Raw genomic sequence first — 11,246 nt, forward strand, 5'->3', positions numbered from 1 at the left:
CATCTAAACTCTTCAGTTGCAGATCTTTTTCTCCATTAAAGTTTGTCTTGTCATCAAACAGAGCATAGCGTTAGCAGAGGATTGGTTTAGCATAGCGTTTTTATTAGATTTAAATATTTCTGTGTTTCTTGGTCACACTTTACAATAAGCTTCATTAGTTAATATTGATTAATTCATTTACTAACATGAACAAACAATGAGCAATAAATCTACTACTGTATTTGTTCATTTTAGTTAACGTTAGTTCATGAAAATACAGTATTTCATTGTTAGTTAATGTTAACTCATGGTGCATTAACTAATGTTAACAAGCATGGACTTGGATGTTAATAATGGATTAGTAAATGTTTAATTATGATTTATAAATGCTGTTCATGTGTTGTTCATGATTAGTTCATGTTTGTAAATGCATTAACTAATGAGCCTTATTGTAAAGTGTTACCTATTTCTTTGTGTTTCTGCTGTGTGCAGGAAGCGAGTGGCCGTATGTGATCGTCTCCACCGTTCGCTCCTGCTCCACATCTGACATACAGGCTTATAGAGTCAGACCACATAAAGCCTGGCTTGGGAAAAGACTAGGATTCGTCACCGATGCAAATCAAGTCAATGTTGCTATAACTCGTGCACAGGATGGACTGTGCATTCTGGGTAAGGAGTGAAGAGCGTGTACTTTAGACACACACAAACACACACCTACTTTATAAAGTACAAACAGGAAGCAGTGTGACAGTTTACACTGAAAATAGCGAAAATATAAAGTGCACCTGGATCATAAAACCAAACATGTTTAACACAGGCTCATTCTGATTACGTACCACTATATACATTTCTAGAGAGCACCAAGTATGTTTACATTTACATATACATTTAGTTATTTAGCGGACGCTTTTATCCAAAGCGATTTACAGATGAATGTATGTACCGGCAGCTACGTTTTTCCCGTTTTTGTAATCCACCAGAGGCCGCTCTGTATGTGTCACACAACCAGCGATCGCTTCCCAGACGATCGCTGGTTCTCACACGAACTCTCATTTCCGCATTCCCCAGGACTACATTTTCATACATGCACTGCTCCCAGACACACACGCCTGCTCAGACATCTATCCTGATTGCATCACCAGCTGGACCTTGTTCACAGACTGATTTCATCCCATTCATAAGCCACTCTCTCACGCTACCAGTTTGCCGAGTCTTGTTTACCCAGTGTGACATTACAACGCGTTTCCCTGTCTTGTTTCTCCGTGCTTGAACCTAGCCTTGTATCCTTGTCATCCTGTATAGCTGCCTGCCTTTCGACCTTTGCCTGTTTAATGTTTATGATTCTGGACTGCCTTCATATACCCGTTTGCACCTGATGACCACTGCTTGCCTAACATTGAATAAACCTGCATATTGGATCTTACCTTCTGTTGTGAGTGTCACTCCCCCCAGCCGTAACAGTATGCTTTTTGAGATTTCAAATTTCTCTCACGAGTGCTATTCACACCTGCAGTTCTCACGTGAATCCACCAGAGGCCGCTGTCGACTGACTGACTGACCGATCAACTAACCCACTCTCATCCTTCCTTAAACCCAACCAATAATGTTTTCAAAAGCATTAACCCGATCACCCTCTTCCCTAAACCCAACTGACAGTTTTAAAAAGCAATCCAGAAAAAGAAAAGTCCTCGTAGCAGCCGCGTTTTCAGATTTTACCACATTCTCACCCTATTATGTACTTGTTTATTTTATTTTTTGGCTTCTCTTTTTGTCTTACCTGCTTTCTGCAATCCTTCTTCGCCAAACTCGAATCCCGTCATCGTAGTCAACTCCGCTCAACGTCACAAGTCCGCCGATGTACATGGCGAGCTACTGGACAAACTGGTAGCAGTGGGAAAGCTGCCCATACGGAGACAAGCGGTCAGCTAGTAAGTGCGAGAAGGAACGACGTCATACGGTCACTTAGCGTTCGTTTTAAAGACGAAATGCAGCCATCCATAGCTCTGGCTACATAAATCAGGATCTGTATATGTATGTAGGGCTACGTTTTCAGAATGAACCTATGTTAGGCATAATAATCAAACCACTGTAAAAGTAATCAACCTAGTTAAGCCTTTAAATGTCACTTTATGCTGTATAGAAGTGTCTTGAAAAATATCTAGTCAAATATTATGAATTGTCATCATGGCAATGAGAAAATACATCAGTTATTAGAAATAAGCTATTAAAACTATTACGTTTAGAAATGTGATGAAAAAAAATCTTCCCTTCGTTAAACAGAAATTAGGGAAAAAAATAAACGGGGGCTAATAATTTAGGGGGGGGGGGGCTAATAATTGAACTGTCTATATATATAAAGTAGTGTGATAAACAGTGTTGCCAGATTGGACGGTTTTGAACATGATCGTGCAGGTGTAAAATGACAATGACATAAGGGTATCAAAAATTCGGGCAGTTTTGCAACTCAACGCCTGCCCCCTCTAATGTGTTCTCGGGACTGTCACTTAGTGTGATTATCAGATGACTGGGTGGGGTTTTTTGCATTTCGGTGGGTTTTGGATAGTTTTTGAGCTGGAATCAGTCAACTACATCTGGCAAGACTGGTGATAAAGTGTTTGCCCCTTATTGAAGTCTTATTTTTTTGCATGTTTGTCACACTTTCATGTTTTAGATAATCAAGCAAATGTATAGAATAAGGTCATGCATGTATTAATGCTTTATAACCTTTCCACATGGGTAGATCACAATTATTTTCTTTAATTCTCCACATCTAGTTTTTTTGAGGATCTTTTGGTCTACTTCACTTTGTCAGCCAGATCCTATTTAAATGATTTCTCTATTGCAAACAGCTTTTGTAAATGATTCATATGCCTGTTCTGGCAGTGTTTATATTCTACAAATGTTAGTTTATAGAAAAAAAAGGTTGTCTTTTTTGCCCACTCATTTATTTTTTATAGAGTTTATGACCCACTGGTCAAATATTATTTACTGTCATCATGGCAAATATAAAAAAAAATGTATTAGAAATGAGTTATTAAAACGATTGTTTAGAAATGTGTTGAAAAAATCTCTCCATTAAACAACAACACTTGGGAGGTATTTTAAAAAGAACTCAAATGAATATTTTAATTGTATATACATGTAATATTGAGATTTTTGTTATCTCTTAGGTAATAGTGACCTGTTGAGATGCTGTGAACTTTGGGACAGACTCCTGGATCACTATTACAGAAAAAGTTGTGTGGTTAATCCAGCCAGTGACATTCGGGTCAAAGCAAAGGCATCAGAAGGACTGGCCATTTATACAGGAAACCAAAAGGAAGATACAAATTTCTGTGACCATATTTGCAATGCACTATGAAATACACTCCGAAATGAAAGGATAAGAGCTGTCACTGGGGTTGGACCTTGGTACCTCAAAGGCATATATATATATATATATATATATATATATATATATATATATATATATATATATATATATATATATATATATATATTAGCTACTACTTTTTAGGTACTAATATGTACCCTTGAGTACCACAGTTCCATCTCTTGTATTCCTGAGAGTGTAGATTTAACGGTGTTTCAACAAATATTGAATCGCAGTCCATGTTTGGGGCTCATTAGAGACAATAGTTTGTTTTATTTACATGTTAAATCATTTAGATCATTTAGTAGTTTTCTGTTTTCTCTTTCATAATAACTAGCTGATTTATTAGTGCCACTTGTGCCTTCTTAGGACTTTTATTTAACATTTATAATGTTGCATTCAAGTTGCTGAATCCTAAAAATTTTTTTAATTATATTTGTTATAATGTGCATTTTTGTATTTGCAGCTTACCTAAATATTGTGATGACATTATATATACAGTGCAAGTCAAAATTATTATTATTTTGTTCTTTTTTTTTTTAATTTTTCAAAAATGATGTTTAACAGAGCAAGAATTTTTTCACAGTATTTCCCATAATATTTTTTCTTCTGGAGAAAGTCTTATTTGTTTCATTCTGGCTAGAATAAAAGCAGTTTTTAATTTTCTTCTTAATTCTAGGGTCAGTTTTATCAGCCTTTTTATGCAATGTTTCTTTTCAATAGTCTACAGAACAAACCACTGTTATACAATGACTTGCCTAATTACCCTAACTTGCCTAATTAACCTATTTAAGCCTTTAAACGTCACACTAGTATCTAGAAAAATATCTAGTCTAATATTATTTACTGTCATCATGGCAAAGATAAAATAAATCAGTTATTAGAGATGAGTTGTTAAAACTATTATGTTTAGAAATGTGTTGAAAAAAATCTGCTCTCCATTAAACAGAAATTGGAGAATAAATGTACAGAGGGGGCTAATAATTTTGACGTCAACTGTATCATGATAAAAGATTTAGATATTGTCACAGTAGAGAAGTTTGACTCTGCATTTTATCTTTTAACTGCACACAGAAAAGTCCTCGTTTGTTGATGCAGCTTACAGTTTACTGTCAATACAGATTTTTATTCATGGTTGGTTGATGTTTTATTGGTCGAATGTCTCTCTGGTTGTTTGTAAGCTTCATTTATTTGTAAAGCAGGTTTAAAACAAGACTGACCAAATGGCTTTACAACAGTGGTCCTCAACCACCGTGGATCAATTGATACGGGGCCGCACAAGAAATCATTAATTATTTCTGTTTTATTTATTATTGGAGTCCGAACAATCTTTTTTTTTTTTTTTTTTACTATATTTTTTTTAATTACTATAATCTCTCACTTACATCTTGGTCACTTCAGCGGCCAAATCAGGGGCCTCATGTACGAAGACTTGCATGGAGGTCATACTAAAACATTGCGTACGCACAAAGCTGTAAATGTGCGTACGTAGAAAAAAATTCAGATGTATGAAACACTGCGTACGCCGAACCTCACGCATATTCTTTTGTACATCAGAATGAAAGTGAAACAGTGCAACATGCACGAGCACAAAACCCCTCCCTGCCTCCTCCCCCGTATGAATATGCTAATGACTATGCTAATGGCAAAACCCAAAGAAAAAGCAAAGGCAAAAGCAAGCAAGAAGAGAAACTTTAAACAGAATGTGAATTGGAGGTGCTGCTTTCGGAGGTAGACTGGAGAAAAACTGTGTTAAACACAGTTAAGTCTGAACATCGCACTGAGTGGATCAAAAAAATAAATAGTGTGGTTTATATGTGTAAATTGTTGGGGTGTCCTTAACAGTTTCAGTGGCGCAGCTCATAAAGCGAATGGTCTTATGTTTTGACACGTTTGAGCATGAACTCTGTTCGAATCCAGCGTCTGATGAACTCTTTCTTCTTTTTTTCCTCGCGCTACATATCAGATTTTGCCTACTATTTATCACGAGAAAGACCAGTAGGAATCATTAATAAGTCTGTGCATCATATTGTATTTGCACATTTATTGAATGGAAATGTTTCTGATTCACGTACGCAAATTCATCTTCACATGGTGCCTTTATAGCAATGTGTGTGCAGTAGATAGCTCAGATTACATTTGGAAAACAGGCGACCGCTGCAAATTGTGCTTTAATGTTTAGCTGGTCAACTACGTGGTATGGAAAACTTATATACCTGCTAGATGAACCCGTCTCATACAGCTGCCATTGCAAGGCTCAAAGACACTTTGTAGAGAGGAATTAAACTCAACTGCCTCAAAAAAACAAAAAATGTGCGTACGCCAGCCATAAAGCTGCCATGGAGCTGCGCACATTCCCACGTTCAGTTCATCGTTAGTAAATCCACACGTGACCGATTCTGAGCGTGAAACCTGGCACAGCAAAGTTTTTGTGCATACGCAGCGTTGATACATGAGGCCCCAGGTGACTCCAGCATGTCTGTGCAAGAAGATCAACTGATGGAGATCCCAAATGATGACGGCCTTTTAGGACCGATCAGCTTCAGCTTGTATGGAATATGCACATTTCAGTAGACTAATTATCTCTGACAAACACAGTTCACTGTCCTCTGACATTGGTTAATGGTAGCAACCTTCAATTTACGAAAACCATCTAAAAAGTTAAATATAAAATAAAAATTGAAGCACAAATAAAACATGATTCCCAGTAGGCAATCATGAGTTTTTCTTACTAATTAAAGCATTTATCTCAGCTATCGCATATATTTTAATCATCTCCAAAATAATGAACACAACATGATGTGACAAATTGGTGAGCACTCAGACCCGCAGTTATTTTTACCTACATTTATTTATTGTCTTTTCAGTCCCTTTATCAATTAGGGGTCGCCAAAGCGGAATGAACCACCGAGTTATCCAACATATGTATTACACAGCGGATGCCCTTCCAGCTGCAACCCATACACTCTCATTCACAAACATACACTACAGACAATTTAGCCTACCCGATTCACCCGTACCACATGTCTTTGAATTTGCGGAGGAAACCCATGCCAACATGTGGAGAACATGCAAACTCCACATGGAAATGCCAGCTTACCCAGCTGAGGCTCGAAACAGCGACCTTCTTGCTGTGAGTTGACAGTGCTAACCACTGCACCACCCCTTTTTACCTGCATATTTAGTTCAAATGATTTAATGTGAGGTACTTTAAGCTTAAAGGGATAGTTCACACGAAATTAAAAATTCTGTCATCATTTACTCACCCTTTACATAACATTTCTTTCTTCTGTTGAACACGAAAGAAGATATTTTGAAACATGTTAGAAGCCTGTCACCATTGACTTCCATAGTCTTTTCCTTCTATGGAAGTCAATGGTTGCAGGATTTTAGCTCTCTTCTAAATATCTTCTTTTGTGTTCAACAGAATAAAGACACTCATAAAGGTTAGAAAGAGTAAATAGTGAGTAAATATTCATTTTGGAGTGAACTATCTCTTCAAAGCTCCTTATTTGTGGAATATTCACTAATGTGTTCCTTTGTTTTATTGATTTATTTTCCTCTCATGTTGCTTTGCTGTTCGATTTAGCTTCATTTGCATGGTCTTATGTACTCTGGCTAGTCAGAGTTTGTCACTATTGTTCAAGCTCTTGTTCTCTCCAGACTGGATTACTGCAACTCTCTAATAGCGGGGCTTTCAGCTAACTCTATCAAACCTCTTCAGATGCTTCAGAATGCAGCAGCACGAGTGGTCTTTAATGAACCTAAAAGAGCACATGTCACTCCGCTGCTCACCCTTTTGCACTGGCTGCCAGTTGCTGCTCGCATCAAATTCAAAGCTTTGATGTTTGCCTACAAAGCGACTTCTGACTTTGCTCCTTCTTATCTGCTCTCACTGCAGATTTACGTGCCCTCCAGTAACCTGAGTTCTGTGAATGAACGTCGCCTCGTGGTTCCATCCCAAAGAGGGAAGAAATCACTTTCCCGAACTCTCACGCTCAATCTGCCCAGTTGGTGGAATGAACTCCCTAACTGCATCAGAACAGCAGAGTCACTCGCTGTCTTCAAGTCTCCACTTCCCTTCCTAATCTGCAATTGCCTCTCTGGCTCCACCGCTAACTTTATTACAAAAAAAAAAACTTACATTACTATTGTTTTGCTTCTTACACTTTACACACCTGAAACTTGCCTACAGCATATATACATTGTTGCTCTTATAGTTGTGTAAGTTGCTTCCTTGTCCTCATTTGTAAGTCGCTTTGGATAAAAACGTCTGCTAAATGACTAAATGTAAATGTCATTAAGATGCAGTGAGCCGCTCTTTTTTTCTGACAGACTCTATAATTGGGCTGTCAAATGGCTGATGCTCTCTCCAATCGAACTCTGTGTGTTTGTGTGTGTGTGCGTGATCTGACCTATGCCGTCTGATCTCAATGGAGCATCTGACAAGTGATGCAGGTGAACTTCCACAATTCAGCAGAACTCCTTAACAAAATAAAACTCCCTGTACTGAAGCTTGAACACTACAGTGCATGCCCCCCCCCTCACTTTTATAAACAAAACCCAAAATCTGAGTGGTTAGCACTGTCGCCTTACAACAAGAAGGTTTCTAGTTCGAGTCCCGGCTGGGTCAGTTGGCATTTCTGTGTGTAGTTTGCATGTTCTCCCCGTGTTGGCATGGGCTTCCTCCTGGTGCTTCGGTTTCCCCCACAGTCCAAACACATGCGCTGTATGTTAATTAAATAAACTAAACTGGCTGTAGTGTATGAGTGTGTGTAATGTGATGGGGACGCTGAGTCATAGTCATCAAACAGGAGAATGGTCAGTACAGGCAGGCAGCAGACAATATAAACAAACAAACAAACAAGGCGAGGGTCAAAACACGGCAAAGCAAGGCGTTGTAATGTCACAAGCAATTAAACAAGACTCAGCAAAGAGATGTGTGTGCGCACTGTATTTAAAGTCCATCTAATCAGTTCACGAGCAGCTCTCAGTCATGAGTATGTGTTATCAACCGAATGCGGAACAGGTGCATGTGAGCGGTGCATGACTAAATATGTAGTTTGTGTAATGGTGGATTTGTAGTTCGTTACCGATCTGCAAGGATTAGATCGCTGGTGATTGTGACAGTGAGTAAATGTGTATGCATCCGCTGCATAAAACATATGCTGGAAGAGTTGGCGGTTCATTCTACTGTGGCAACCCCTGAGGAATAAAGGGATTAAGCCGAAAGAATAAGAATGACTGTATGAAAAATACATAAGTGAATGTACATTCACAACTGTATAGATACTTAATCGTATACCGGCGTGAATAATTTATACACATTGCAATGTTTTGTCTCTCTGAATCTTGATATTCACATCACCTCTGGTCATGGAATTTTAGAAAGTTTGTTCCAGATATTAAAAATCAAGTTGTTGTTGTTTTTGTTTGTACTAGTCGTGCATTATCAGGAATTTTATTTAGTCGCTTTTTGTCACGGGTGATTGCAAGAAAACAGACCCAATTGCAGCAATGAACAATACAAAGGGGTTTATTGACAGGATAAGGCACAAGTAGACACACAAGGGGATGATAAGGTCCAAACGGTAGGGGCAACAACACAAGAAAGCCATTGGTAGTGACAAGATGGTACTAAAATGAACAGCCAGCCAGGAGTAGGAGCAACAGTGTTCAAAACCAGAGCTAGATCCTGGAGCAGGCCACGTAAACTCTAGACTGTCAGACCAGGAAGGTCAGGACACGAGATAGGACTGGAAAATTATAAGACACAAGACAGGACAACAAACAGACAGCAATAATATACAATAAAATAAACTAAAACTGAAATCAAATCAAATCTAAATACTAGAAAAGAGAAAGACAGACTTGAGCAATCTGATAAAACCAAACTGAAATAAAGACTTCTAGAATCTTAAAGAGTAATTGAACAAAATCAAACAACAACAAATAATCAACTACTAAGAAGACTGGGACTGACGGAAAAATTGAACAATGGCTCTAAGGGTAAAAGTAAAATAAAGATTAGAACAAAAAATTAAGTAACCAGTAAAAACAAACAAAAGAAAGTAATAGCTACAAACAAACAATAAATAGACAAGCGAACTAGAACAGGCAAGCCCAAAAGCTTAGTACTGTCACGATTACCAGCGATCTCATTAACAATAACCTATGGACTACAAATCCGCCATTTCTGGACTTCTGTAGCCACGGGGATGACACTTACAATAGAGGTTTGGATCCAAATGCAGGTTTAATCAGTGGTCAGGCAAGCAATGGTCAATACAGGTGCAAACAGATATACAAGGGAAGTCCAGAATCGTTGTCAGAGGATCAGGACAGCTTATAAGCTTTAGTTTCCATTTTCTATACATTATTTTTAAAATTGTTTCACTCCTGTTACGTTCCCAAAAATGAAAATGAGGTTTCATTAGTTCATGTATTTACTAACATGAACTAATTAGGAACGATGCTTTTACGGCATTTATTAATCATAGTTCAACTAATGCATTATTAAAATCCAAAGTCATGCTTGTTAACATTAGTCAATGTACTGTGAGTTAACATATTCACGATGGACGTTCAGTGTTCTCCAGCCCCCGGCGCCAAGACTGCAGCTCTGCACAAGAAGTTTGGCCAGAAAAGATATGGTCGTGCCCAACTAAGCCTGGTCTCTCTCGAGGATTTTTTCCTTCACTTTGTCGATTGGTGAAGTTTGTGCTTCGCTGTTGTCGCCACTGGTTTGCTTGGTTTGGGGCTTGTGGAGCTGCTCATTGATGGATTTGCTTTTCGGTGTTTGGACTTTCAGCAGTGAATATTAAACCACACTGAACTGAACTGAACTTCAACTCCTCTGAACATTGGACTGAAGCGGTTTCAATTTACTAGAACTTCTATATTAGGCTGCTTTGACACAATCTACATTGTAATGCTGCGTTCACACCAGATGCGGCACGCTCGTCAAGCGCAAGTGATTTACATGTTAAGTCAATGCAAATGTGTGAACAGACATCCTGCGGTGCAATAGGCGCGAATGACGCAAATTGCGCGAATGGCGCGGGGCGAATTCGAAAATCTGAACTTCAGCGTACATTCGCGCCTGCGTTAACCAATCAGAAGCTTGCTCTTGTGGGGGCGTGATTGTGACGTAGAACCTGTTGTCGGTGTTCCGAGGGAAATCCGCCAGCCTTCACCGACAACAGTTCATCAAACTCGGCTTGGCTCAGTCAGAAGCACCGCTGAAAGCCTCCGTCATCCAGGTTAAGTTTCTGGAGGCATTTATGAGCTCACAGAGCTGGATGCACCTCTGAAAGAATGTAGTGGACTCAGACACGACCCTAAACATATTGAGGCTGTTTTTCAGTCTTCATAAAGCACATAAACTGTTATTTTCTTCATAAAATCCATGTTAGCCATTTAGCTATGAAGCTAGAGTCTTCGGGCAGACAGAAGCCCTGCCCATCACGCGAATCCGCGTCTGTTCTGATGTGAATTTGACACGCGAATAAAGCGGGGTTTGATTTGCATATGAAGCGAGTAATCTCAAATGTTCACGCGGCTATTTACGCGTGAATAGCGCGATTTATCCGCGCGTTCCGCGTCTGGTGTGAACACAGCATAAAAGCGCTAAAAAGATTAATTTAATTGAATTAACATAAACTAACAATGAATTACTGTATTTCCTTCAACTAATATGACTTTACTGTTCTTTGTTTGTGTTAATAAATGCATTAACTAACATTAACTAATACAAACGTATTGTAAAGTGTTACCATTTCTTCTTTAGTGTTCAACTGAGCCAAAACAACCTCAAACTGGTTTGGAACAAACAAAGCGTGAGTTAATAGTGACAGACTTTTCATTTTGTGTGTGAACTATCCCTTCAAATACC

General features: G+C 38.6%; 1 protein-coding gene across 1 annotated transcript in view; it reads left to right on the forward strand.

The window, feature by feature from the left end:
* Window positions 1–4,022, forward strand: part of helz2c (helicase with zinc finger 2c) — a gene marked incomplete in the record, with an annotated part of 27,869 nt that extends 23,847 nt beyond the window's left edge. Inside the window, 3 exon segments of the mRNA NM_001020496.1 lie at window positions 472–648; window positions 3,150–3,403; window positions 3,470–4,022. Of these exon segments, the coding sequence (NP_001018332.1) occupies window positions 472–648; window positions 3,150–3,340 (368 nt within the window).
* Window positions 4,023–11,246: the final 7,224 nt, after the last annotated feature.

This window comes from Danio rerio, chromosome 7 (genome assembly GCF_049306965.1).
Source record: "Danio rerio strain Tuebingen ecotype United States chromosome 7, GRCz12tu, whole genome shotgun sequence".
Classification (NCBI taxonomy): Eukaryota; Metazoa; Chordata; class Actinopteri; order Cypriniformes; family Danionidae; genus Danio; species Danio rerio.